Raw genomic sequence first — 27,708 nt, 5'->3', positions numbered from 1 at the left:
CCAGGGCAAGTCCCTCCTTCCCTCTGGTGGCAGCATGCCAGGCACTGCTTGTGGACTTCCTGGCACAGACTTGAGAAGGAGACTTGTGCCCATTTTACAGACAGAATTTAAGCATGGCTGGCTTTGCGGATCCATGGGACCTGCCCACCGTCCCAGCCACCAGGTGGCAGGCCTGGGACCAGAAGCCGGAGCTGGCAAGGACTGTGTTCACTCGTGAATGGATGTTGCAGCTGTAATCCTGGGATGCGCTGCCCAGGGAGCAGCAAGCAGAGGTCACTGGTAGAGCCCCCACCCCTGCCGGACCCTCCCCCACCCCTCCCCTTCTCCCAGCCCAACATTGGTTTCAATGTCTAATTTATTGGGGGTGAATATACAGGGTTGGATGCAGGATGAGCATCTTGGCACCTCCCATGGGGTTGGGGGCGTGCCAGGATGGCTGGATCCCTACTCCCATACACACACGCGCGAACTGTTCTTGCCACCTTCTGGTCTCCCAGGCCAGTCGCCCTGGGCTTGTGCTTCCTCTGCTGCAGGGGTGGACGCTGCTGCGTGGGGACCCAGCAGGCTCCAGGCCAGGTCTTCTCTCTGGAGAGGTGCAGGGCCTGGCTGGGCAGGGTTGGGTCTGTGTGCAACCCAGGCACCCAGAGCAGGGGCTGCATCAGCACAGATGGGCCTTGGGTTTCTACAGCGATGTGGACAGTTGGGACAGTGACCTCTCTCTCTGTGGTCCTGGACAGCTGCATCCCAGAGCCACTGGGTCAGAAGGTTCTGTAGAGTAGCCTGGGGGACCCCTCGGGGCTCCAGGGTAGCAGTGTCCCCATTGGCAGCAGGCCCTAGAGAAGGAGGTGAGCTCCTGGCTGTGGCTGCCAGCCAGCAGCAGCTGCCGTCTGCTGGGCGCAGGCTGGCCGGTGGCCCCAGGGTCAAGCGCTAGGCCATGCTGCTGGTGGAGCAGGGTGTGCTCTGTGTGCTGCCGATGCTGTGGTTGGTGCTGCTGCTCTCTGAGGAGGTCGGGCCGGCCACTGTCACCACGGGCTCCCGCTTGCCGTGCGGACCTGGGGGCAGTGGCAGGGGCAGCGGTCAGGGCCCGCCCCGGGCAGGCTCCTCACTGCCTCCGCGGCTTTGCCGGGCTCCCCCGGAGAAGGGGGGGCCTCGGGATACTCACGCGTGTGCGAGTAGATGTACCAGAGCGCGGCGGTGAGCAGGGCTCCGATGAGGAAGGCGCCGAAGGTGATGCCCAGCACGGCGGGCAGGTTGAGGCCTTTGCGGAGATAAGACAGGGCCATCTGTGGTCAGTGCTGCAGCACTGCCCAGCCCAGCACTGCCCCACCCCCTGTTGTGCTGCTCAGTATGTATGGTGTAGTTCTGAGCCAGCCAATCACTCCCTGGGCCTCTGGCTTCCCATCTGTGCAATGGGATTATTAGTCCTGATTTCTTGGTCCTGAACTGGAGACAAGGATACTCACTTGCTGGGGATGGATGGCAGGTGAAGCCGTAGCCCCCACTGTAAGGGCCCCAGGGGAGCTAACAGGGTGGCTGGCTGCAGGGCATTGGGCTAAAGAGCCGCCTCCATCCTGGGAACCTCAGGGTGGGCCAAGCTTGCAACCTTCCCTCCCTCCCCTGCCCCAGGTTGCCCTGGGAGGCCCCAGCCCCTTAGCTGGGTCAACCAGCAGCCACAGGGACCCAGCAGATCACTGGATTGGGTGTCGGAGGCCTCTGGGAGCCGTGGGCAAGGGCCTCCATCCTGTGCATGAGAGCTGCAGAAGGGGACTTCTCTTGCCCCTCTTTCCAGGCTGCGGTCCTTGAAATCCCCTTGCTGGAGGCCCAGGCATCTCCCAGTCCGACTCCAGCCACCAAAGCCCATGGGTAGGTAGAAGGGGTGGTACTCACCAGGCACGTCGGAACTGATGCTGAAGTGGGTAGACACAGTCCTGTGGATCTCCTGTGGGGCAGAGGAGAGGTATGGCACACCCTTTCAGGCTGATGCCCAGCTCTGCAGCCAGCCGGCAGCCTGGAGCTTCTGGCTGGGGACGTGCAATCAGCCCTGGCCAAGCCGTGCCATGGGAGGGACTGGCAGCCGCCAGCTGGTTTGCTGCAGGTGCTGGAGGAGCCCCCTCACCCTGGGCAGCACATGCACGAAAGCCAGATTTGGGACTTTGTCCCAGTGTGAGTGGATGAAGGAATACATGGAAGGAAGAGGAGGGGTTGCATGAATGGATGGGTGGATGGATGCTGAATGAAGGATGGGTCATTGGGAGGATAAAGAATAACTCAGATTTGCTCCCAATGCCCCAGACCCAACGGCCCCCGCAGAAGGCCGTAGGGTGGACAAGCGCCTGACCATGAATCTGCCCCTTGCCACCTGTTTCCATGTCCTCCTGGATGGCCACATCCAGGTGTGCAAATCCCAGACCCAGAAGCCCCCATAGAAGCTGGGCCAGCCCCAGGCTGCACGCACCTGGGACCAGCTCTTGGGCCGCAGCGTCACAGAGCAGCTGAGGGTCCCGGACTTGGGTGTTGGCACCATGTTTACGCGGAGGAGAAAGTTGAAGCGCTGCTGGCCAACAGCACTTGAGGACAGCAGGTTCACACAGCTGCCCTTGGGGGCCCCGGCCTGGATCAGCTCCACCTTCTCCGCCTCGGATCCCAGGTCCAGATGGCAGCTGTCCAGCTGCAATGTGAGCTCAGGGATGGGTGGGGTCAGGCTCACCTGTGCAGGCAGGCAAAGGGGATGAAGTATGGGCTAGTGGGAGGTGAGCCCAAGCCCTGGGTCATGGCTCACATGCAGTGAGGACTGCCTGGAGCCCGTGACAACAAGGCCACCAGCCAAGTCATGCCACGACCTCACTCCCCGTTCAGGCTGACTCTCCCCATATGCTGGGCAGAAAGGGGAGGAGGCAGGGGACCCAGAAGGCCCAGGAGGGGCAAGGCAAGCCCAGTACCTGTACAAAACCCTGCTGCTCCAGCTTAATGGTATTGGAGGCCTGGACAAAGTGCTGGTTGAGGTAGAGGCCCAGCTGCACAGCAAGCCCTTTTGAGTTGAAGCATTGCACAGTTCTCTATGGGTGGGAGGCAGGACCCTCGGTCAGGCTGGGCGGTACCAGCCAGGAAGCTGCTGGCAGGGGGAGTGGGTGGGAGCCGGGGTGCAGCCCAGCCCAGGCAGCAGTAGACCCTGGGCCAGGTGGGTTAGTACAAGGGACCACGATTCTCACCCGCTGTGGTGACAAGCCCGACAGGACGTGGACGACCACCTGTGGGGACAGAACCAAGGAGCTGCTGGTCAGAGCCAGGAAGAACCCTGGAGGCTGGCCCAGCCAATACACCCAATTTAGGGATGGAGAGACTGAGTCAGCTGACAGCCCAACTGGGAGCTTATGTTCCTGATAGAAAATGCACCACAGTCTGCTCTCCCAGAGACCACCTTGGCCTGGAGCCTGGGGGAGGCACTGGGTGGTGGTGGTGCGGGGGCAGACCTAGTCCTCACCTCATTGCTGACCATGCTGCTGGTCACTTCCATGCCGCAGCGTGAGTAGGGGCTGTGCAGGACCAGCTGGTCCTCGCTGTCCTCAGCCTGGCAGCTGGGGTCCCCAAAGGTGAGGCTCAGGATGGTACACTGGAGGGCCTGTGGTGGGTGGAAAACAGGAGGCCAGCACTGGTCAGCACAGGCATGGTCAGGATTTTGCATCCAGCCATTTGAGGCCTTGCAGGCCGTGTGGTTGTCATTGCCATGACTCGGTTTGCTGTCATAGGCACAAGCCACCATGGACGGTGTGTAAACAGATAGGTACAGCCGTATCCCAATAAAACTTTATTTAAAAATGAAAAACAGGTGGTAAGTCAGAATTTGGCAACCTGTTTTCATTAGAATCAAACTTGAGAAGAATCTCAGAGATTAAGAGTCATGCAGACTATTCTAGAAGATTCCCCTGAGTCTGGTTCTCTCGGAGTCACTCCTCCAGAAAGCTACCCTAGATTGCTACTGCCCATACGAAGGACTTGGAGGGGGCTCCAGGGACCCTGGAATTCAAGCTCTGCAGCCATTGTGAGGGCACCCTGGTTTGGGGGTGAGTGTGCAGACCCTCTTCTGTGTTAGGGAAAATGTTCATAGGGAGATGCGTGTTTTTCCTTTGTACCTGAACACGTGACGTCCCGCTGCTGTTGACACTGCGTGTACCACCAGCAGCCCTCTGTGCACCCCGCCCCGCGTCTGCCCTTGCAGGCTGGCGGCTGCCTCTGCAGTTGCAGTCTGGGTCTGACCTGCAGGTCGTGCAGGCACGAGGGTCCTGCATCCCCTCACCCTCACCCCAAGTGTTACCCCTCTCACTTGTTTATTTCTGAACACACCTGGCCTATCTGCCTAGCAGAGGTCCCAGCCCCAACACCAGCGAAGTGTGAGCCAGGGACCTGGAGTGTTCTCCCTCTCTGCTTCCCTGTGGATTTACTCAGAGTTCAGTGTCATGGATGACTTAGCAGAGGTCTGACAGGTTTTTTGTTTGTTTGTTTTGTTTTTTAAGACAGCGGGAGAAAATGCTTTTCCAAATGCCCACAGCACTGGGCTGAACGAGGCCAAAACCAACAGCCAGGAATTTAAGGTCTCCCACACAGGTGACAAAGACCCAAGCACTGGAGCCATTGTGTGCTGCCACCAGGGCGCCCCAGCGAGAAGCTGGATGGTAGTGTGGTGGTGGGAGGGGGCACAATGGCTCAATTGGATAATCCTCCCCTCACAAGTGCCAGCATCCCACATAGATACTGGTTTGTGTCCTGGCTGCTCCACTAGCTCCTTGCTAGTGACCTGGGAAAGCAGTGGAGGAATTACCCAAAGCCCTGAGACACTGCACCCATGTGGGAGACCTGGAAGAAGCTCCTGGCTCCTGGCTTCGAATCAGCTCAGCTCCAGCACTGCGGCCACTTGGGGAGTAAACCAACAGATGGAAGATCTTTCTCTTTTCTGTAAACTGTCTTTCTAAGAAAAATAAATAAATCTTAGAAAGAAGCAGCAGCTGGATGGGAATGCCAAGGTGTTAAGACTGGATTCCAAGCTGGCATGAGTTGCAGGCACCCCAAGTGGTGGCTTAACCCACGGGGCCATTCCAGCTCTAGCTCATTTCGTTTAGTAATACTCAAAAGAGGGAGAGGCCACCGAAGCCATCCTGGAACGAAGCACAACACATCGGGGCAAAATATGGACAAAGGCCATGGGTTTTTTTTCCCCTTTATGTAAAAAAAAAAAAAAAAACAACCAACTTATCAAAAACATCAAGAAAAACACCAAGCCCCAGTGACAAAGAGACTTAGGTCATCATTGCTGGTGTGGCGCCAAGGTCATGGTCACTCCCAGCTCAAGACGCAGTCAGGACAAGAACAGAATGTCACGGTTCACCTCACCTGGGCAGAGGTTTCGCTTTTGACTAAAAAATGTGATTCTGTAGAGAAAACGAGTGGCAGAGATACGCTCATACATCGCCAGGGAGAAGTGAACCCCTCTGGACTTCACTCTGGGGTTCCTGCCTAAGGAAGCAACCCCTGGGGCCAGCTCAGTGGCACAACAGGCTAATCCTCCTCTTGCGAGTCTCAGCATCTCACAGATGCCGGTTCATGTCCCAGCTGCTCCACTTCTGACCCAGCTCCCTGTCTGTGGCCAAGGGAAGCAGCGGGACAGCCCAAGTGCGTGGGACCCCGCATTTGCATGGCAGACCAGGAAGAAGCTCCTGGCTTCAGGTCAGCTCAGCTCTGGTGGCTGTAACCATTTGGGGAGTGAACCAGTGGATGGAAGACCTCTCTCTCCTTTTTCCTCTGTAAAATCTCTTCGATAAAAATAATAAGTATTGGAAGAGAGAGAAAGCACCCCCCCCCACCCCGAGAACAGCCTTGTCCACAATGGCATTTTCTGCACACTTGGAGTATCACGGAACTGGAGACAATCTGAATGTGCCACATGGGCGGAGGAGCCCACTGCGGACACAACGGACCATCCCACACTCACGAACAACACAGCATGGGCCACAGACGTCAGGGTTCTAAAAATACGCTAAGTGGACTAGCAGGAGACAAAAGAATGCGACCACTGTGACGCCGCGGATACAGGAAGGGCACGGAGAGAGCACACCACAAAGAAAGGCCCCGACGGCCGCCAGCCACCGTCCCTGGGGTGGAGTGATGGGGATGTCCTGCTGCTCTGTGTGACAGCAGGTGCCTGTGAGGCCACAGCCATCCTCAGTGGCCGTCCTGCAGTGGGCACTGCAGTGTGCATGTGCTTTGGTTCCCCTCCGGCACAGTGTAAGTAGCCTCTCGGTCATGTGGCGTTCCTGCCTGGGTGGAGAGGTAGCACACTGCACTGTTTAGGGGCATGGTGCCAAGAACAAGGGGCTGCCTGTGGCCAGAACACGTGCACATTTTTCCCCTTCTAGTTTTTTTTTCTAGTCGCATTTGGCTGAATCCAGACTGTAGAAGCAGTGGTGGTACAGGCCGACCACTGGGCTCCCTTTGCCAGTCATGGAACCTGTACGACTGGCCATGGCTAGAGCGCACTGAGCTGGCAGACCCCAGGGAAGGGCCCTCTTGAAGCAGGCACTGATCCTGGCCCTGGTTCCATGGGAAGAAAGCTCAGGCTTGCTGAGGATGTCCCAGGCCTGGGCTGGGACACCCCTCTGCTGGAGTGGCGCCTGAGCCGCAGAGGGTGGCTGTGCCTTTACCTGGACAAGATCCTTCTGGAGCACCACCGTCATGACGTCATTGGTACACCTCAGCTGCAGCAGCGACATGAGCAGTTCCGGGCTGCATGTGTCCTTGGGAGGGGTGGTCGGCTCGGGTGCAGGTGAGGTCTGGGACCCGCCATCTGTGGGGTAGCAGAGGCAGGGGAGTTTAGGGGAGTGGTGTTCAGTGGGTGTGCTTGGTGCACAGGGACTCAGACCCCCATGACTGGCCCTTTAGTGTCCCAGGGGTTCAGAGAGATGAATGGATGTGACAAAAACACTGTGGCCACAGATCCCAAGGAGGGCAGGGGGCCGGGGCTCACCGCAGCTGGAGGCCTGCAGCGAGATGACCCTGGCCAGAGGGAGTTCCACGAAGGATGCGATGGTGCTGACATTGAGCTTCTGGGCCTGCCCCAGTAGGCCCTGGGGAGTGTCTGGGAGCACGAAGCCCTTGATGGTCTTGTCAGGGAAGATCTTGAAAGAGTATTCCCCGGTGGTCTGATGGGGCGCAGAGAGACAAGGAGGGGTCAAGGGATGAAGTCAGGAACTCAGTGAGGGAAGGGGATGGGGCCTGGCCGGAGCTCCTGCTCTTCCTCCTCCCGCAGTCTCCTCCACCTGCCATTTAAGGGGCTCTCCAAGGGATCAGGGAAGACTTCCTGGAGGAGGAGGCCTTGAAGGAGAACACACGAACACTGTAGGGGTGGAAGGACCCATCATGTGCAGGGGTCCAGGGCGAGGGACGGCACTGCCTTGGATAGCAAGGTGGAGGTGGAGGAGGGGATGCTTGAATTTTCCATCTGGGGGAGGGGCCAGGCTCACCAAGAGCTGGACGTTGTGGTTGGCATCGATGAGCCAGGTCACGTCAGGCGGACCCTGCAGAATGAGCACCGCAGCCGGGTCCCTGGATGTGCAACTCAGCTCCACCTGCACCGTCACTGTGTGTGGGCTGCAGAGACAGAAGCGGCGGCGTCACTGTGGGGCTGCGGCCGGGGGACGCTGGGACTGGGGCGAAGTTGGGTGGGGTACCCCCCACCCCGCCAGCAGTTGCCTTGTGCGGGGCTGGGATTGGGGCGCGGGCGGCTCTGCTTACCCGGCCTTGGGACCCGGTAGGACCCGTAGGATGTGCGCCTCCTTGTGGCCCGCCACATCTTGGAAGCGGCAGCCGAAGACCTGCGCCGATGCCTGGGGCTGCCATTCAAGCGTGTGACCCATGTCCTGGGGGGTCTCAGGCACGCAAAAGGCAGGGGAGCCCGGTGCTGCAGAGACAGGCACACATCAGCCTCGGCCCCCCTCGCCCACGGTCCGCAGCAGGGGTGGGCGAGGATGGCGCCAGCACGGTTTGGGGCTGGAGGACCCGGGCTTACACCTGCCTGCTCGTTAGGCCCCTCTCTCTTATGGTTCTGTCTCCTCTCCTGTCCACATAGGCCTAACCTTGGGGATGTACAGGCCAGGCTCAGCCTGGTAGCCTCCCCTCCCCAGATGCCCACGTTGGCGCCTCCTGTGGATATGGCCCTTGCCATTTCCTCCAGCAGTGTTAGCTCTCCCGGGCAGGGCCTGCAGCTTACCCAGGGTTCCAGGGTGCCCAGCTCAGAACTTGGCACACGGTGGCCCAGCTGTTTTCCCACAAGGAACCAGCTCTTCCTGGGGTTCCCTGTTGGCTGGAGGAGTCACCGCTACCCCACCCGACCCGCAGGGGTGAATAACCCGAGGCAACTCATGTCCCCCCTTGGGTGCTGAGTGGCTTAGTCTCAGGGAAGGGCCAGGACAGAGGGCTAAGCCAACAGCCACTGGGGGAGGCTGACCTGGACCCAGGCGGAGCAGGATGCTGCGGGGGTCATTGAGCTGGGCAACTGAGGTGATGGGGCCCCAGGTGGCCGCCCAGCCGAGGGCTTGGTCCTTGCTGCTGAAGGATGGGATCTGTGTGGTGTTGATTCCTTCAGATGTGTGGAAGATGATCTGGTCCGGGTTCTGGGGAGACATGGCGAAAGCTGTCCCCCTCACCCCTCTCCTCTCCCCTCTTGCCTGACCTGCCGTGGGGCTCTCGGGGTCTGTCTATCCCTGCCCCCTGCCCCCAGGCCTGCCCTTCTTCTTCAGCCTCGAGCCCTCCTCCTCATCTTCCCTTTGCCCCCCCATTCTCCTGCTATGCTCACATCTGGGACCCCTCCCCGCCAAGGCGGCCAAGCTGAAGGTCTCTGCCCATTCTTCCCCTCCCTCTCTCCCCACTGGATGCATCTGACAGTTGAACTTGAGCTTTTGTTCACTATACAGGCTATGTCCATTTGAGCAGATCTTAGAACAGAACATGGAATAGACGTCTCTGCCGAGCCCATTTGCAGCCACGAGCTTGTTTCCCTCCCCACCCTTTCCCACCGCACTTGAACCTGCATTTCCAGCTATGGGTCTTGAGACTTCTGTCAGATTACTTGGGGGCTGTGGTCCCACTGGATAGGTGGCCACACAAGGGCTCAGAGCTTCTTCTAACCTGTTGCCCTCCAAGTTCCTTTGGTCAGGGCCCCAGGCCCAGGGAGAAACAGCACAGATACCTCAGCTTGGGGTTGTGGGTGACACTCACGTAGGCCACGTGCAGTGGGATCCCGGGGGCCTGGAGCTGCACGAAGATGCTTTTGCTTTTCTTGTTCGTGACCAGGACCAGAAGCACCTGACGAGGCTGGGAGCCGTTCAGCGCGGGGGCTTGCACAGTGAGCTCCAACTTTGACAGCTCTCGGGCCTGGGACAGGGAGAGTCACACATCCGTGGGTGAGTCAGCCACTCGCAGGCTGAGGATGGTGTGCAACCTGCTGGCTCCCTGTGGCAGGCCCGCCCTTGTCTCCCACAGCCTAAAGCAGGGAAGGTGATTGGCCCTGGCATGTCCAAGTCAGGAGGAAACATGGGATGAACCTGAACTTCACACAAGTTTATTGTTTCCCAGGAGCCCCTCCCATGTGTGCGAGGCCTCTAGGCAACTGTGTGGCTCAGGAAGTGCCCAGTGTCCCCACACCCGCTCTAGCTGTCCAGGTGACCCTCTGGTCTCCTGCTCTGCAAAGATCCTAATTGCATTTCTATTCTAAAATGCACAGGCAGACTTTTTTTTTCCCCTGCTGGCTTAATACTATTATTTTGCTACAGGGCAGGTGAGTGTGCTTGTGTTCTGGGACACAGCACCCACCTTGCCAGTTTGCATTCAGCAGCCATGGGTGCGTTTGCGACGGTTTCCTGAGGACAGCCCCACACCCAGGCCAGCCTGGCTCCAAGCCGCTCACAAGGACCTTGGTGGCGGCCGTCCTGTTGCTCCCACTCACAGATGAGGAACCTGACCCCGGGGAGGTGGGCTGACTTGTGCAGGGTCACACAGCAAGTTAGTGGGGTCCTGGGATCTGGATGACTCCCCACTGTCCTTCCCCATCCTTTTTTTTTGAAAGGCAGAGTGATAGGAGAGAGAGAGAGATCTTCCATCTGCTGGTTCACTCCCGCTCTGGATGAGGTTGACACCAAGAGCCTGGGACCCCAGCCAGGTCCCCCACTGAATGGCAGGGGCCCAAGGACTTGGACCCTCCTCTGCTGCTTTCCTAGGCACATTAGCAGGGAGCTAGCATCTGGGATTCAAATGAGTGTTCGGCTATGGGATGCTGCATTGCAAACAGTGGCTTAACCCACTTGGCCCTGGCTTATCCCCAGAGGCAGCAGAGGCAATGCAGGCCACGCCCATCAGAGGGGCCCCTGGGAGGGGAAGAGGCGAGTGGGAGGTTTTCAGGGGCAGCTTCTCACCGCCTCCTGCTCATTCCCGAGTTGATGTCCCACACCCGGAGATGGCAAGGCAGCCCAGGGAGACTTCCGGCATTCATTGTTTGCTCTTGAAGCCGAAACAAGAAAAATCACACCAGTTCACGTCAGTGTTCCCCCAAGGTTGTCTGCTGTGGGGCCATTCAGGTCAGGGAGTTCAAAATAATTACTCTCATGCTCATTTGTAGTAGAATGGTGGGTTTCAGATTAACATTTGAACAAGTTCACATTTTTGAAGGATACTGTAATGAATTTATAACGTGTGGTCTTCCAACTAGCCTGTTTTCTCATTTTATTTAAAGAAATATCATTTATCTGGGAGTTGGAGCTATAGAAAGAGAGGGGGAAAAGGAGAGAGGGAGAGGGAGAGGTCTTCTATCCACTGGTCCATTCTCCAGATGGCTGCAATGGCCAAGGCTTATCCAGGTAAAAGTTAGGAACCAGGAGCTCCATCCGGGGCTCCCACATTGGTGCCAAGGCCCAAACAGTGGTCCATTTTCCTCTGTCTGTCCCAGGCTGTTGACAGGGAGCTGGGTTTGGAAGCGGCCCCTACATGGGACAAGATGCTGCAGGTGACAGTTCCACCTTCTGTTGCTATGATACCAGCCCCTTTTTCATTGTTTTTAAAAACATGCAATTTGGGGCCAGTGCAATGGCTGAACTAGCTAATCATCCACTTCCAAGTGCCAGCATCTCCTATATGAGTGCTGGTTCATGTCCCATCTAGCTCCCTGCTTGTGGCCTGGGAAAGCAGCAGAAAGTACCCAGGGCCTTGGGCCCTCTGCGCCCACGTGAGAGACCCAGAAGAAGCTCTTGACTCTTGGCTTTGGATCAGCTCAGATCTGGTAGTTGTGGCCATTTGGGGACTGAGGCAGCAGATGGAAGATCTTCTTTTCAGTCTCTTCTCTCTGGACTTATCCCTTTCCAATATAAATAAATAAATCTTTAGAAAATACATATGTGAGTTAGAAAGCCACCATCTGCAATGCTAACAGCCTACATTGGTTCCAGGTCAAATCTTGGCTGCTCCACTTCCCATCCAGCTCCCTGCTAGTGCACCCCGGAAAGCAGCAGAGAATGGCCCAAGTGCTTGGGTCCTTGTACTGATGGCTCCTGCACGAGCCATTCTGGCCAAGTAGGGAGCAAACCAGCAGATGGAAAATCTCCCTGGCACTCCCCCCACTCTTTCTCTGCAACTCCGCTTTCCAAATAAATGTTCTCAAATGAAACATGCATCCTAAACACTTCAAAGAGAAATCTTCACTCCCTGTTTTGTTATAGTGTGAAAGCCACATCTAAATTCCATGTTCCAGGACTGTGATTGTCACCATGGTAACACAAGATGCACATCAGTGGTGCTGGGAGAGCAACTTGACCCAGACTTCATTCCTACCATTGGTGCAAGCAATTGAATGCGGTTGCACAACTCTGCGTATGTACTCAAATTCACGTGATTCACCTTTGGCGGGTGGATTTCATCTCGTCAAGCTGTTCAAGAGCCATGAAGTGTCCTGAGTAATGCGTCCACCTGACTCTGTGCTGGACCACAAACCGAGTATTCTGCTTGCACTGTCTGGCCATATAGCAAGCATGCTACTCGCCCATTTTTCAGAGGTGAATATAGAGGCCCAAGTGGGGTGGCCATGCTGGAAGCCCATGCACATTGGCCTGGTGTTCAGGTGGAACCCACAGCTCACCCAGACTGCCCTGGACCCTGCCTCCCTCCTAGATTGCTCCTCCACCAGCCCCTACTCCTCCAAGCCTCCAAGCTCTCATCTGGGAAATGGGGCTACTATGGGGTCGGGAACCCATGCATGTGGCAGGCAGGGAGTCTGGAACAGGGAAGTGAAGAAAGCGAAGTGGAGGTCAGGGCCTGGTCACACCGGGGTGAGGGCATCCGAGGGCAGCAGCTTCTGGTCGGCTGCTGCCACGCTGAGCTCAGAAACCTAGCCCCCCTGCCCAGTGGTCACCAAGCCCTTTCTTGCAGAGACTTCTGGGGGTTGGGAGCTGAGGCAGTCCCATGGCAGTCTAGAAAGACATGGGGGGGGAGGGGAAAGGTGGTCTGAACCCCTGGGCTGGGCCAAGGCTAGCCCTGTGGCCCGAAAAACTCAGCCAGGGTTTTCATGACCAGTGTTTCTGTGACCATGGTCCTGACTCACCCACAGAGAAACACTCCCACCCCTCAGTGAGATTCTGGGAGCCAGCCTGGGTCTGCCCCCACCAGGCTGGTAGGCGGGAGTCCAGTTTCTATTTTTACACCTGTGTCCCACAGAGGCCATTGTTGGTCCTGATGTTGGTGGTGAGCCACGGGGATTTCAGTGAGGAGGCCCCAAGCGCTCGTAGCTGCTAATAGAAAGCCACTTCCAGCAATTCTTCCCAGAGTGGAGCCTGCCTTCCCAGGGCCAGCGCCCCCTCTGTCTACCCTGGCAGACTTCAGTAGGCAAATCAGGGCAGGGGCGTGGGAGGAAAGCCCAGCAGACCTGAACTCAGAAGCAGCTCAGTCCCTGGTCCTGGCCAGACCTCGGTTTGCTAATCTGGACAATGGGCTGAACACTGAGTCCATCTGACTGATTTTAGAGGGCTTGCTGCAAGTCTGTCCACAAAGTGGCCCCTCAGGGCAGCTAAGCTCAGTTAGCTCTCAGGCCTCTGGTTCCGGGGCTGCCAATGGGCCAGTTGTAGATCAGGAATATTCAAACCAAAAATTGGGGTAGGCATGATGGCTCAACAGGCTAGTCTTCCACGTTGCAGCGCCCACATTCCATATGGGCACCATTTCTAGTTCCTGTAGCTCCACCTCATTTCCAGCTCCCAGCTTATGGTCTGGGAAAGCAGCAGAGAAGCCCTAAGTGGTTGGAGCCCTGCACCTATGTAGGAGACCTGAAGGAAGCTCCCGGCTGCTGGCTTCAGATTGGCTCAGCTGGACTCCCAATGAAAGTGTTGGATATATCTAGACAATGGGATGATGGACTGTCGGACATTGTCTGAACCAGCAATGTTGGGGCACACTTAAATAACAGAGTGATGGAACTGTAACTCCTTATGAAGAGTTGTGACATTATGGGAAAAATCAATCTAGGGGTGGAAATTGGGGGGAGGGGAATCCCAGACTATACGAAATTGTACATTGAATTTCAAAAATAAAAATAAAAAATAAACAAATAGATCGGCTCAGCTCTGGCTATTGTGGCCATTTTGGAGAGTGAATCAGTGGATGGAAGCTCTCTCCTCTCTGTAAATCTGCCTTTCCAATAAAAATAACTGATCTTTTAAAAAAAAATAGTGGACAGCATATCTAGGTGCATATGGAGGATACGGCAGTCCATTGGAGTCTGTGGAGGACACCTGGTACCATAACAGGACAGAGGACAGAACAAATCGATCAACTACCCTAGCCATGTGTTGTCAATGAGCCTCCTAGGCAAACGGAGACTCAACGGTGGACTATGTCAGCCAATGGATTCTGGAGAGATTCCATTGTTCTTGGAGTGGCGGGATCAGCAGTAACTCGGAACTGTCGAACTATCGAAACCTCATGAGCAGGACCCCCAGAGCATGCCCCACATTAGGGACCTTGGAGTGGTGTCAGGTGCCTGCCTTCCATCCTGGGGTGCAGAGGTATTTGGGAAGCTAGGTGTTGCTTCTCTCCTTGTCTCCCTCCTTTCCCCAGATACAGGAAGGAAAAAATGAGAACGTGGAAATTGTGATCTCACCCACCTTCATGTAATCCTTGACCCTAATCACCCTAATCAACTACATAAAAATCATCAAAAATAAAAATTCAAAAAAATTTTTTAAAGTTGTCTATGCTCTGAACCTGTGCCGGCTCTCCTACAGTCACAGCTGTAACACGGCGCTGATCTTGAGGCAGGTGCGGTAAGTCGCTGTGGTGGGGAGGGGTGCCTAGATTTCCACGGGAGGGTCCTGCATCTCCGCAGATGTTGGTGCCCTGGGGTGTCCTGGAACTGGTGTCTGTGGACACTGAGAGATGGCTATGCATGGTAGCAGCCTGGCTGTCCTTACCTCCAGCTGCTATTGCACACTCGCTAGAGGAGGAGCCCGTGGCATAGAAGGAGGAGCTGGGGTTAGATGTGGGTGGCAATGGGGGCCCTGAGACCTCCCTCTCCAGCCCTCCCCCATGGTGTTCCCTCCCTGGGTGCCACTGTGTGCAGGGTGGGATGGGCACAGCGATGACTGGGATTGTGTGGCTCCCAGTCCCCACTCCGGGCCTTCAGTATCCAGGAGGCAGGGTCCCGGGCCCAGGGACAATAGACAGGGCTCCTACCTGGCTCAGGTGCTGCTACAGTCAGCCCAAGTTTTCCCAGCACCCCCCCAACTCATTTACTCTCCCGATTGCAGAGCCCTAACTCTGTCCCCAGCATCTTGGACGAGACCAAAACACAATCATCCCCAAATGACCAGACACAGGTGGTGAGCAAAGGAGATGGACAGGTAGCCAGCACAGGGCCACCCGCACCTGTGCCTGGAATGCTGTGGCAGCCTCCAGCCCCACCCCTGCCAAGCACAGCCATGATGTGTATCTGCCAGGTTCGCCCAGACTAGACGCCCGGGCTTTGCCTCTCCCCCTGTCCCCACCACTCCTCACCCCAGGAGCCGACTCCCCCGCCTGACAGCCCAGGGGGCTCACATTAGCGTTGCAGTGCTCCCCCTAGAGGACGTTACAAGAACGAGCTCCAAAGGTCCCGGGGACGCCAGAGCAGGGTCTGGGAGATGAAACGCGCTAGGACCCTCCAAGCCCTCTACTCTGACCGGATAGGTGAACTACACAGCCTTCCACAGTCCTTAGGGTTTCCAGGAGGGTTTGGGGGCACGCAAGGTCCCCTCCAGCTTCCCCTCTGCCTCTGCAACCTCGCCTGTGTTGCGGCCGGCCAGGCGTGAGTCAGCGACTGGGGTGGGTGGGGAGTGCCGGGAGCGGGGTGAATCAGCGGCTGCCCCAGCCCTGGCCCGCCCGGCCAGTTAGGAAGACAGCAGCTCAGCGCCGACACCAGGCCGGCTTCCTGTCTCCACGGGTCAGGATGTGACCCCGGGCCCTCTCCCGGAATCCAGGCTCCGGCCTGCCCTTCGGGGACCCGGCGAGATAAAGGCTCTGCCCAGCGGACCCTTGGCTGTTTGTGGACCACCCCTACACACGCCGCCCCCCGCCCCCGCAACCCTCGCCCCAAGTGTTGCTTCCTAGCTGCCACCGACGGGAAATCTGAGGGCTCCGAGACAAGGCGGGGATGAACTGGAAGGCTCTTTCTCCATTTCTCCATGCCAGGGACTGACGCAGGCGGCTGAGGGCGGAGAGGGGGCAGGCTGGCTGTGGGAATGGCTGTCATTGCATTGCAGTCACCGACCCAGGTCTCTCATCTCTTAGCTTTTGCGGATGCAATGTTCAGCACCTGGGATGCACTTGGCCCCTCTCTGTTTTAGACTGGAAACCTTGCCCCCAGCAAGTCTTCCCTGCACGTTCAATGCTGGCCATCTTGTCCCCACAATCCTCTACATATGCCCTCCATTTCTGATTCCAGGGCAGGCTCCGAGGGTCACCCCCTAGCTTCCTGAGCTGTGCAGGGAAAGGGTGGGGGTGCTCCAGGGGGGTGCCCTGCCCTCTTTCTCTCTGCAGCCTCAATGTCCAGCACAGCATGTTGGGTGTGGAACTGACACCTGGCCGGTGCTGGTGGAGTAGGGACTGCCAGGCCCTGGACCCTCTTGTTGGGGGCTGTCCCAGGGGCAGAAGATGCTGCCCAGGGACTGCATGGGTTCCTCATGGGTCACAGTGGGAGGGTCTGGGGGTACAAGGAGGCCAGGAACCTCGGGGAAGCCCAGTTCCAGGAGGGTTGGTGTCTCCAAGACTGGATTCATGCTCCCTGCCCGTCTGCTCAGAAGTGACAACTTCAGGGACAACTCGTGAGTTGGCTGCCTGTAGGGCCATCTGTGCCTGCATCAGCCAGGGCTGGGCCAGGAGCCTGGAACCCAATCCAGGTCTCCCACATGGGTGGCAGGGACCCAAGCAAGGACTTCATTTGTCACCTGCTGCTTTCAGGGTGCACAGGAGCAGGAAGCTAGCCTTGAGAGCCAAGGCCAGGACTCGGTTCAGGAAGGCCAAGATGGGACGTATGTGGCCCGAGCAGCTTCTTGGCTAGAACTACTGTTCTTAGCACCCGCACCACTCAGCGGTGCGCTCGTCCATCTGCACATTGTTATGCAGTGGTCCTTACAGCCAGTGGTGTGTATGTCCAGCTCCGGGCCAGGCTCTGCTGCTGCTGCTGTGATTACTGGGTGAGCTCCCAGCAAAGCGTGTCCAGGACAGTGGGTGGAAGGTTCTGCCTGTGCCTTCCTGGCACGACAGGGGCTGCTGGCCATGACCCAGCTAGGCCTGCCCCACCCCCTCCTGAGCTCCCTCTACTACCTCCTCCAGCAAACACCGTGGCTATCAACTCCTTGACCTAAAGTTGCATGATGTGCAGACTGAGTTCTCTGGGAGGGGAAGGCCACATCTGAGAGGCTCTCTGAATAGGATAGGAGGTACGGTGGCACCAGCACAACCCTAAAACCCTAGCCATTGACTGTCCTTGCCCGCAGGACAAAGACCGAGCTCCTTACTGTGGCTAGGGGCCTCTTGCGTCTGCCCAGATCTGCTTTGAGGTGGACCGTGCATCCTGCCCCATGTTGGCTGCAGCCGTGGCCACCTCCCTGGCTCTGTACCTGTTCTCTTTGATATCCCTTCAGTTACTGAGCCTTTGTCAGGAAGCTCTGCCTCATGCCCTGTGTGCCCTGAGACCAATCACCTGCAGCCCAGCTGGCTGTCCCCATACCTGCACCCTTGACAGGTGGCAGGGTGTGGGTGCTTTCTCTGACCGTGACCCAATAAGACATGATCACAGTTGGGGCATTCCTCAGCATCAGGACAAGCCAAGTGGACCCAGAGAAGCCAGTTTCCTCTTGCATGTCATTGCCAAACATGAAGGAGTCTCAATGCAAAGCACATGAGTGCATTCAGTGCTATCTGTGGCTTGGGGGTTATCGGAGGCCACAGCCTTGGCGGTGGGCAGGCAACCCTGATACTGGTGGTCTGGGCGACTTCTTATCGCTGCACAACCCAACAGTTCTGGGGGACAGGTCGGCCACCCGTTGACCCCCAAACGGGCACCAGGAAATCGCTCTTGGACACGTGCGGCTTCCTTTCCCCACCCTGGGGGAAAGGCCGCTGGCTGCCTGAGCCCAGAGGTCTCCCGAGGAGTCAGGTGGCCAGCAGCCTGGCTCTGGTGTTCCCTGCAGAGGTGCTGTGACAGCTGGCCTGGCCCTGCTCTCCCAAGCTCGGCCTCTGCTTCCTCCTCTGAGAGGTGGGGTCTGTAGCAGGGACCCTGGCAGCTGGTCCCTCAGGAAGCCTTCTCTGCCCAGGGGCTTCACTCTTTACACACACAGCAGTTCCTGACCCAGGATTCAGTGTGCAAGAAGTGCTTAATAAATGTCTAGTTGTCACTAAAGGCCCAGAGTTAGTCACAACTTAGCCACCTGCAGGCCAGAGAGAGGAGGCACTGACTTGGAGCTGTGGGATGAGGGAGGGGGGAGCACACAGGTGTTCCTTAGCATAGTTCACTGCCAGAGGCAGCCCTCGTTACCAGTGGCTTGCAGTGGCTTCTGGAAGTCTCGCCACAACCCCAGGCTTGGCCACAGACACACCGTCCCTCATGGGCCCCAGGAGATGCCCACATCACTCTCAGGGGAGGATCCCCGGGGTGGAATCTACCTGTCACCTCTCCTCCAGTTGGCATCCCCTCCCTGGGCCCTCCTGCCCCCTCACCACGGGGCACACTCACGGTTGGGAACTCCAGGAAGAGGACATGAACTTCGAGGCTAGCACTGGAAGTCTCAGCCACGCAGCCCTCAGACACCTGGCTGGTGGTGTATGTCACCTGGCCTCTGTCGGCGTCCACGGGTTCCAGGTCACAGCGGGTGGTTTCTGCGAGACCTGCAGGGAGAGGCATCGGAGAGCTGGCTGAGAACAGGGTTGTGGCTGTCACCCTGCCTCCCAGACACCTGACACCTGCCAAGGTCAGCTACCCCTGTGAGGTGGGGAGCATTATATCCATTCCACAGATGGAGAAGCTGAGGCTCAAAGAGGAAAAGCCCCTTGTCCAGGGTCATGGAGTAAAAGGTGCAAGGTTGACTGGTGAACAACAAGGCACCCAGTTAAACCAGAACTTTATTTTTTTTCTAAGATTTATTTATTTTTATTACAAAGTCAGATATACAGAGAGAAGGAGAGACAGAGGGAAAGATCTTCCGTCCGATGATTCACTCCCCAAGTGAGCCGCAATGGCCAGTGCTGCGCTGATCCGAAGCCAGGAACCAGGAACCTCTTCCAAATCTCCTACGCGGGTGCAGGGTCCCAAAGCTTTGGGCCATCCTCAACTGCTTTCCCAGGCCACAAGCAGAGAGCTGGATGGGAAGTGGAACTGCTGGGATTAGAACCAGTGCCCATATGGGATCCCAGCGCGTTCAAGGCGAGGACTTTAGCCGCTAGGCCATGCCGCTGGGCCCAAGCCAGAACTTTAGATACAAGAGGAGTGTGCTGGGCCCAGGGTAGCAGTTTAGTCCTCGCTTTGGGTGCACTGGAATCCCGTATGGGTGATGGTTCATATCTTAGTTAATCCACTTCCCTTCCAGCTCCCTTTTTGCCTAGGAAAGTAGTCGAGGATGGCTCAAGGCCTTGGGCCCCTGTGCCCACATGGATCAGCTCAGCTAGAGAGTGAACCAGCGGATGAAACATCTTTCTGTCTCTCCTTCTTTCTCCAATGGAAATGAATACATATTAAACAAACAAACAAAACAAGAGGAGTATGTTAGGTCCTGCTGTTGAGGTACAGGTTAGTGTACCATGTGATACAGGCATTTTATATAAGCATTAGTTCGAGTCCCGGCTACTCCACTTTTTTTTTTTACAGAGAGGAGAGACTGAAAGATCTTCCATCCACTGGTTCACCCCTCAAATGGCTGCAACAGCTGGAACTGAACTGATCTGAAGTTGGGGAGTTTCTTCTGGGTCTCCCATGTGGGTTCAGGGCCAACCTCTCCTGCTTTTCTAGGTTACCAGCAGGGAGCTGGATGGGAAGTGGAACAGTCAGGACATTCACTGGTGCCCATACAGGATCCTGGTGCCTGGCGGTGGAGGATTAGCCAGTTGAACTATTGTACTGGGCTCCTGCTCTACTTCTGACCCATCTCCCTGCTACTGCACCTGAGAAAGTGGCAGAAGATAGTCCAAGTGCTTGAGTTTCTGCTACTCAAGTGAGAGACCCAGATGGAGTTTCAGGCTCCCGGCTTTGGCTCGGCCTGCCATTGTGACGATTTGAGGAGTGAACCAGCAGGTAGAAGATTCTGTCTCTCTCTCTGTAAATTAATAATCCCACATAATGCACCGGACCTCCCTTGTCATTCAAAAACGTGTGTTGTTTCTCTGGGATTCTAACTTTTTTGGGTTCTTGTATGCGTGTTTATGGCATCAGGCAACCCCAAGTGCGGGGCAGGGCTCGCATGCAGACCACAAAGGCAGGTTCCTTGGGAGGAGTAGAGGGGGTGGAAGGCAGATCAGGCTCAGGGTAGCTGAGTGTGTCCTGACCCCAGGGCCGAGGACCGAGGGCTGGACTGAGCTGAGAGGGCGGCCGGGAGGAGGGAGGCGGCTGCTGGAGGCCCAAGAGCCTGCCCTGGGCCGCCAGGAAGCCAGGTCCTGAAGGAAGGCAATGGAATTTCACCCTGAGCCACAGAGGAGGAAGAGGAAATGAGGTCCCTACACCTCATCCCAAAGAATGTGCCTCGGCGGCGAGGGTGGGAGGGGGGACAGGGAAGGGGAGACTGTTTGGAAGTTTGTGTCTCCATCTTGTCGCGCTCACTTCCTGTTTTCTTCGAGATCAAAGATGGGCGCGGAGGGCCGGGCCACGCGTCCAGCCGACGCCAGCTTGGAGGTGGCTGCCAGAGAGGCGGTCCCTGCCTCCAGGCCCCAGGTCGGCTGCCTGATGCAGGCATTTTATATAAGCACTAGTTCGAGTCCCGGCTACTCCACTTTTTTTTTTTTTTTCTTTACAGAGAGGAGAGACTGAAAGATCTTCCATCCACTGGTTCACGTCTCAAATGGCTGCAACAGCTGGAACTGAACTGATCTGGCCTCTCTCCTACCTGGCCGCACCCTGTGGGTCCAGGCACCCTGGAGATCAGAGAGGTGGGGAGCCTCCCTGGGGTGCCAGCTGCCTTCTGGGAACAAGCAGGCCCCTGTGGACAGGTGCCTATGCCTTCTTATCCTGAGCATGCCTGGGGCCTCCCGAGGGTCTGGCAAGATGGTGCTTTGGGTCTGAGCAGCTATCCCAGAACTAGGCAGCACCCACTCCCCACACAGGCCAGCGCTCAAGACTGGAGGGGGCATCTTGGGAACTGATTGCCTCACAGTGGCCTATGAAGTGACAATCAACAGAGGACGCTCACACCCCATGGAGACCTTCAGAGGGCAGCACGGGACAGGGTAGATGGGGCTCTTTTCCTTATAATTTGGTAGCAGACTTCAGACACGGTCCAAGGTAATGTGATACGACAGGGCAGCCACCAAGTGAGAGTCCTTGGGGAGAAAGTGATAGGGGTTCCCCATATTCCTAAAGATCCAGGGGCTACACCATCTGCCCCTGTCTCATCCTGACCTACCAGCACTTCATCCTCTCTGGGAATTGAGATTTCTTGACCACTATCAGCCCATGCTTCTACTAGGCCGGTGAGCAGACTGAGCCTGGGGGTCCAGTGCAGTAGCCTAGTGGCTAAATCTCAGCCTTGTATGTCCTGGGATCCTATATCGGCACTAGTTCATGTCCTGGCTGCTCCACTTCTCTTCCAGCTCCATGCTTGTGGCCTGGGAAAGCAGTGGAAGACGGCCCAAAGCCCTGGGACCTTGCACCCGTGTGGGAGACCAGAAGCCCCTGGTCCCTGGCTTCAAATTGGCTCACTTCCATTTGTTGTTGCCACTTGGGGAGTGAACCAGTGGATGGAAGATCTTTCTGTCTGTTTCTCCTTCTCTCTGTAAACCTGCCTTTCCAATAAAAATAAATTAATACTTAGAAAAAAAAAAGACTAAGGCTGGGACATGCCCATGCCACTCATGCGCCAGGCCTGGAACCCACCTCTCCCCACTTGACCCCTGGTTTGGCCTGCAGACCCACATGGTCCCTCTAGTTTCTGTTGGAACTTTCCCTGTCCCCTCCCAGGACTTCCAGGAACCCTAGTTCCTCCCAGAGTGCCGGGTACCCAGGGCCACCTCCTCCATGCTGTCAGCCAGCCAGGCCAGAGAGAAGGCCTGACTATTATGTAATGATCAGATAACAGCCAGGCTGGAAGATCAGATAAGAGGTCCATTTATTTTGGGGCCTTTTTGCTCCAGGCCACCCCCACCCCTGCAGACGAGAATGGGGAGACGGGAGGGAGGGTGACGCCGGGCCGCCGGGGGGCCTGTCTCCAGCAGCCCAAGGCGGGCCCAACCCCAGCTGAAAACAATCCCCTGGCACCAAGGGGAATGCCTGGGCCTCCCGGGACCGGAGGAGTGGACCAGGCGCCACCAGAGGCTTGGGTGACCTGGTCCCTGGAGTGAGAGCCCCGTCTCCGCCTCCTTCTTCCTCTCCCGGGAGCACACGGATCCCCTGGGACTTTCCAAATGGCCAGGTCCGTCTGAGGAAGGCAGCTCTGGAGTCAGACGGCCTGGGCCAAATTCCAGTCTCTGCCCCAGAGGACATGACCTTGAGCTGATCCTGGCTGGGCCTCAGTTTCCCCACCTGCAGGTCCAGATATCACAAGTGATGAGCAAACACCAGGGAGAAAAATGGGAGCCCTGGAGTGGGGGACGGGGAGGGGGGCTGAGCAGTTGCCATAGCAGCTGGGGATGCTGAACCACCCTCTGTGCTTTATGATGGAGTCTGGGCACGTGTCTGATACCCACAGCAGCTGGCATGCAGTGGCGTGGGCACTCTCCTGGGAACACAGGGCAGAGGCCTCTTCAGCCCAGAGGCCTGCCCCCTCTCCTTTGGGAGCCAACCACCAGCCAGGCATCAGCCCGTATCTGCCCCAGCTCCCCTCAGGGCTCCTGGACAAGGTCACAAGTTCCCACACCCGACTCGAAGTGAAGGTGAGCAGGTGGGGTCAGACAGATGCCAAAGGGTCAGACCCTGAACCTGCCACCTCCCTGGCCGTGCCTCGGTGTTACCGTCTGCACAATGGGCAGCTCTAAGGGCTTTCTTGTGGGGTTAGTAGGATGCTTCGCTCCTCTGGAGCAGGGCTAGCCCAGGAGCTGGCCACAGCTGTCAGACATACACACTCTAAAGTCAACAGGAGAGAGGCAGACTTCTGCCTCAAACACATCTTGCCCCGCCTCTGCCTTTCACCACACCAACAGGCATCTAACCAGCCAGCTGACTTCTATTCATCCTTCAAAACCCTGGTGAGAAAATCCCATGAAATGTCATTCCTCCTCCTTTGGGCAAATCAGTGCCTAGGTATGCTCAAACCACACGTGCCCGGGGAAGTTGCTGTGCAGGGACCACGTGTCTAAGCTTCCAGGGGACAGTGTGCTGTGCTGGGACAGGAGAAGCCCTGATCACCCTGGCTCCCAGTCATCCAGCTCCCATGGACACACAGCTGTGGGCTGGGTTTGTCTAGGCTCCTTCTAACTGGCTGGGTGCCCTGCGGCAGACCCCTCTACCATCCCAGGCCATAGCTACTCCCCTGGGTATGGGACAGTGTCTGGCCAATGGTTATTACACCCAAAGCTGCAGAGGGTACAGTGGCATGCTGTGAGGGAGAGGCCTCTCTGAGGGCACAGGAAGGGGCTGATGGCCTGCGGTGAGGTCAGGCCAGGTCCTTGTCACCTCCCCTGTGGCAGTGCCATGCAGTGGTCAGGCCTAACTGGCTCTACCGGCAGCTGCTTGCCTCAGGCTGTGCTACTTCCTCTTGCTCCACATCTGTAAAATGGGACTGGCAGTGTATGGCTCCACAGGGCTTTGCATGAGCTCAGCTGATAGGGTACATAGGTTGCCATAGGCCAGCGGTATGATGTATGCAGAGGCTAAAGAAATGGCAGCTGGTAATTCTCACTGATGCACCCCACAGACATCCACTCAGGCCTGGCTGAGGGGCCCTTCTTCAGTCCCTAGGTAAAACCTGGGCAGGAGCTAGGAGATAGGGGGGCTAGATGGGGGCAAGCAGTGGTGCAGACCAAGAAGCCGAGTTTGCAGGCAGAGAGTCTGGAGTTGGATCTGCATGTCTCCTGTCCTGGGCCTCAATATCCTCATCTGTCAACTGGGCACAGTGACCAGGGGCTGGCACAGTGTCCCCAGACCAGGCTCGGCTGTCTGTGACTCCTCTGTGAGCACCAGCAAGTCCTGTCCCTGTGCCCTCGGCGTAGTGGTTACAGTGCCACAGTCCCCAGGGACTCACCCTACCCTAGAAGGTAGCCTGGAGGAGGTGGGTGTTTGTAGACTCTGTCCTGCGTCCCTGGACCCTCTTCAATAAGACACGCACCCCCCACACCATGGCCAGCAGCTCCCTGTCATGTCTACCCACGGCTGCTGCAAGTGTTCATCCACGCTTAGGAAACACCCTTCCATCCCAGCCTCCCCAGCTCGGACCACGAGGCCCCGGCCCCTCGCCCCGCTCCCCCTAGCTTCTGGGACTCCATCCAAATGCAATTAATCCTCAATCCAGGAAAAGATGCATGGACCGAAAACGTGCATGAAGGTAGTATTTGTAGCTAGAACAAAGTGGGCAGCCACCTAAATATTCCGCAATAAGGGATTCCCGAAGCAAATGATGGAACATTTAAAGCACAGAACATTCCAGAACTGTAATAAGGTGGTTCTGGAGTCCACAAGATATTGAGGAAAGCCCTGGAACCCAAGACTCCCAAGTGTTGACCCACCTGGGTGAAAATGACCCAATGAAGCCAGAAAAACGGCACAGACCCACCAACTTGTCATACCCTCACAGGTGCTTACTGTGGAAGTCAGGATAAATTGCTTTTTTCAACATTTCTACAGGCTTATGCTGAAATAAACACTTCCAGCACGGCATAGAAAAGTCGGTCTTACTGAGAACTCCCCTCAGAAGTTCCCCAGCCTAGAGAGCAGTCATATGGACGCTCGTCCTTCTAGAATGTTCTGTATGCACAGTGCACGTTCTGGCTGTTTGCTGTTACGGACCTGGCCAGGCCACATGGGTAACCCACCGCATTGTGACTTATGTCCTGGGCCCCAGCTGGGGCACATGGATGGCACTGATGGCCACATGGATTTTTAGACTTGGGCAAGTAATGCTTGGGAGCGGCGGGTGGGGGAGGAGTGCTGGTGCCCTTGAACTTGCGACCCCTGTGTGCTGGCTGGGTCTGGCTGCTGCCTACTCCCAGGATCAGACAGAAAACATGTCCCCTAGATTTTCCAAAGCTGGAGCTGTAGACCGAGCTGTTCAAGCTTCCAGTTAAATAAACTGGATAGCTACATAAAACATGTTAAATACCCGAACTTGGGGCACTGCCTCATTGTTTCATTCTGTGTGCTGTCACTTCCTGGGAGGAGAGGCACCAGGTCGTGATCCTGGGCTTGGGACCTGGGAGTTGGGCATGGGCACTTTGGGCATGTGTACAGCAAGGAGTGAGCGAGCAAGAAGCAGGCTGAAAAACGGGCCCCCTGACACCCAGCAAGCACCTACTGGCCTGGTCACTGCTGACCTCTAGCCTGTTAGACCAGACCCCAAATCCTGCATGGATGTTTTTCAAAGACCCAAAGGAGGGAACTTATCCCCAGCAGGAAATGGGGGGCAGGGGGATGGGAGCCACAGGTGGGAGCCAACTTGGGGAATCATAGGGAAAACCAATGGTTTGGGGCCAAATCCCTGCTAAGTCACTGAGCAGGTCAGGGAGGATGCCTGGGGCCTGGTCTAGGGGCTTGAGGCAGTGGTGGGGCTGCTACAGTCACCTTTCTGCCCCTCATGCCTGGCTCCAGGCTACAGCCTCTCCCTGCAGAGCCCTGAGGGAGGCCCTGGCAGTGGGATGCAGGGTTCCCAGGGCTGGCCGGTGGCTCTGAGACCTCCCACCTTGAGCAGTGGGCCTCTTTCTTCTGGTCAGTTTCTGAGGCAGAAAACATTCCTGGGAGAAGCCCCCAGGACCCCACCCTGGGCTTGTACCCTGACCCACATTCTTCTTGGGGAGCGGGAGAAGGCACCGGGCAAGGCCCCAAAGGGTTGGGGGAGGGAGTTGAAGGTGACAGAAAACACCCACAGTGGCCTCCCTGGGTCCCAGGAACCTTTGCTCGCAGCCTTCACAGGTCCCCAAAGATCACACTGTGAAGAAGTAACCCAGCATGGGTGCACCTCCCAACACACCCCTTAGCTGGGCAACTCAAGGCCCAGAGAGACAGTGGACCTTTCCCAAGGCTGCACAGCATTCCAGGGCCTGAGTTTTCCAGGGGTAACGTGAACACACTGGGAGGTCAAGGTAAGGAAGATATTCCAGTTTTCCCAGACATTCAGAGCGTGAAGTCCAAAGGTTCCCAGCACTAGAAGCCAGGGACAGGTGGGTACTGCCCCGAGACCCCAGCATGGCCCACAGTGAGGGCCTGAGCTTCTGAAAGCACCAGCTGGGGGCCTGTTCTGTCCCCACCCCGTGTCCCCCACACCCAAACACCTACTTGCAGGGCTGAGGTTGCAGACGGCCAGTAGCAGGGCCACAAGCTGGGGGATTGTGCCGAGGTCCATGCCGTCCGCTTGAGGCTGTGCGGGCTGGGCCTTATCCAGTGTCCAGGGGCAGGGCTGCGGGCGGGCGCCGGGACCGGCGTGGGCTCGCGCGGGGACACGAGGGAGGCAGGCGGCCGGAGCGGCGGCGTCCCTGCTCCAGCCTTCTGGGGTGGCGGCTGAGGGCTCGGGAGAAGTGGGCTGGGTGGAGGGTGCTGGCCGGTGGCGAGGAGGGGAGGGCTGCCGGGGTGCTGGGGATGGTGGTGGTAGTGGTGGCGGCGGCAGCAGTGGCGTGGTGGTCCCAGGTGCTGATGGAGGCCGGGGTATGACCGGCAGTGGAGGCAGTGGCGGCGGCAGGGACTTCTGGCTCATCCAGCCCGGCCCAGGGAGGCAGGAAATGCGTTTGCTTAGAGAAGGGGTTGGCCCAGGCTGCCTGCCAGGCAGGGAGAGGAAGTGCTACAGGCTTTGTCGCTGGGTGGGGGGCCCTGGGGATTCAGGGCAGGGTTGGGGGTGTGCAGTAGGGCGGGAGGACCCAGGCTTCCCGGCATGTGGGTGGGGGAGAACAGATTCCCATCCAGCAGGCCCCAAGGATGCCCGTTCATCCCCAGCTGTTGGAACTCCCATTTTCCAGATGTGGGAATGGAAGACTGATGACGATAGTTGAGAAGATGATGGGTTGGGGATTAAACAGGTCTCATCAGGCACCAAACATAGCTGAGGTTAGCACTGTAGACAGGAAGACCAAGCCCCAAAGGAGGCATCCTCTCCACTGAGCCCCCCACCAGGCTGGCACAGACAGGCAGCTAGGGTCGGGGTCTCTGGGACCAAGGCACCCACTCTGCATCTGTGCACCCCTCCGGGTAGAAAATCTTCAAGGCACAACAAACATCCTTGAAGGACCCTGGGTTCGAGGCCCAAGGTATGCACAGAGCTTGGATCCCTGAAACCAGAGTCCTCAATTCCCAGGCACCTCACTGGGCAGCTGTGAGAATTCCCAGCAGACCCCTGGGACTGACACCCTGAGCCTGGCCACATTCCCAGATCCGACCCATGTTCAGTGTGCAAATAGTAGATGCCTGCTCTGTGCACCCCATGTACATCACAGGTGGCTCCTAGGGTCAGGTCCACAGGAGCTCTTAGGAGGAGCCTGAGCCAACCGGTGGGAAGAAGCAGGGGTGAGGAGGGACCTGTTGGGCAGGGGGCCAGCTGGGAGTTAGCACAGGGGCAGGAAGGGGTCAGACACCTGGGGACCAGCAGGGATGTGGTGGAAACAGGAAGCCTGCTTAGAGGGCTGTGAGTGGGAGGGTTGAGTACCCGAACTAAAAAGCCAGTGGGAGCCACGGAGGACTGCTGAGCAGGTGGTCGCAGAGCTGGGCAGGTCGCAGAGCAGGACCCGCCCTGGGACGGCACAGGGTACTTCTCCCTGTGCTTGTACGGGTCACAGGAGAAGGAGAGACGGTGGCCTAGGAGGGAGGAGGAGGCCGGA

At 57.3% G+C, this 27,708-nt stretch overlaps 1 protein-coding gene across 1 annotated transcript; it reads right to left on the bottom strand.

Annotated features, from left to right (window-relative positions):
- Positions 1-337: 337 nt before the first annotated feature.
- ENG (endoglin) lies at positions 338-26,593 on the bottom strand. The gene is made up of 15 exons (XM_058672956.1): positions 26,180-26,593; positions 18,293-18,444; positions 9,265-9,420; positions 8,495-8,660; positions 7,783-7,948; positions 7,512-7,638; positions 7,016-7,190; positions 6,693-6,835; positions 3,482-3,619; positions 3,210-3,248; positions 2,940-3,056; positions 2,456-2,707; positions 1,888-1,939; positions 1,163-1,258; positions 338-1,052 (listed from the first exon to the last, which is right to left on the bottom strand). The coding sequence occupies exons 1-15, from the start codon at positions 26,244-26,246 to the stop codon at positions 928-930; spliced, it is 1,971 nt and encodes a 656-aa protein (XP_058528939.1). The 5' UTR covers positions 26,247-26,593; the 3' UTR covers positions 338-927.
- Positions 26,594-27,708: the final 1,115 nt, after the last annotated feature.

This window comes from Ochotona princeps, chromosome 14 (genome assembly GCF_030435755.1).
Source record: "Ochotona princeps isolate mOchPri1 chromosome 14, mOchPri1.hap1, whole genome shotgun sequence".
Lineage (NCBI taxonomy): Eukaryota > Metazoa > Chordata > Mammalia > Lagomorpha > Ochotonidae > Ochotona > Ochotona princeps.
This window is presented reverse-complemented; position numbering and strand designations above follow the sequence as displayed.

Bases quoted from the DNA above. Each gene is read 5' to 3' on its own strand.
- ENG (XM_058672956.1), bottom strand. From the start codon at position 26,246: ATGGACCTCGGCACAATCCCCCAGCTTGTGGCCCTGCTACTGGCCGTC. The intron at 7,949-8,494 runs GTCAGCCTCCCC...CTGTCTCTGCAG, and splicing joins CCTGCTCCGCCTGGGTCCAG to CACCGGGCTCCCCTGCCTTT. The intron at 1,259-1,887 runs GTGAGTACCACC...ATCTCCGCAAAG, and splicing joins CATCAGTTCCGACGTGCCTG to GCCTCAACCTGCCCGCCGTG.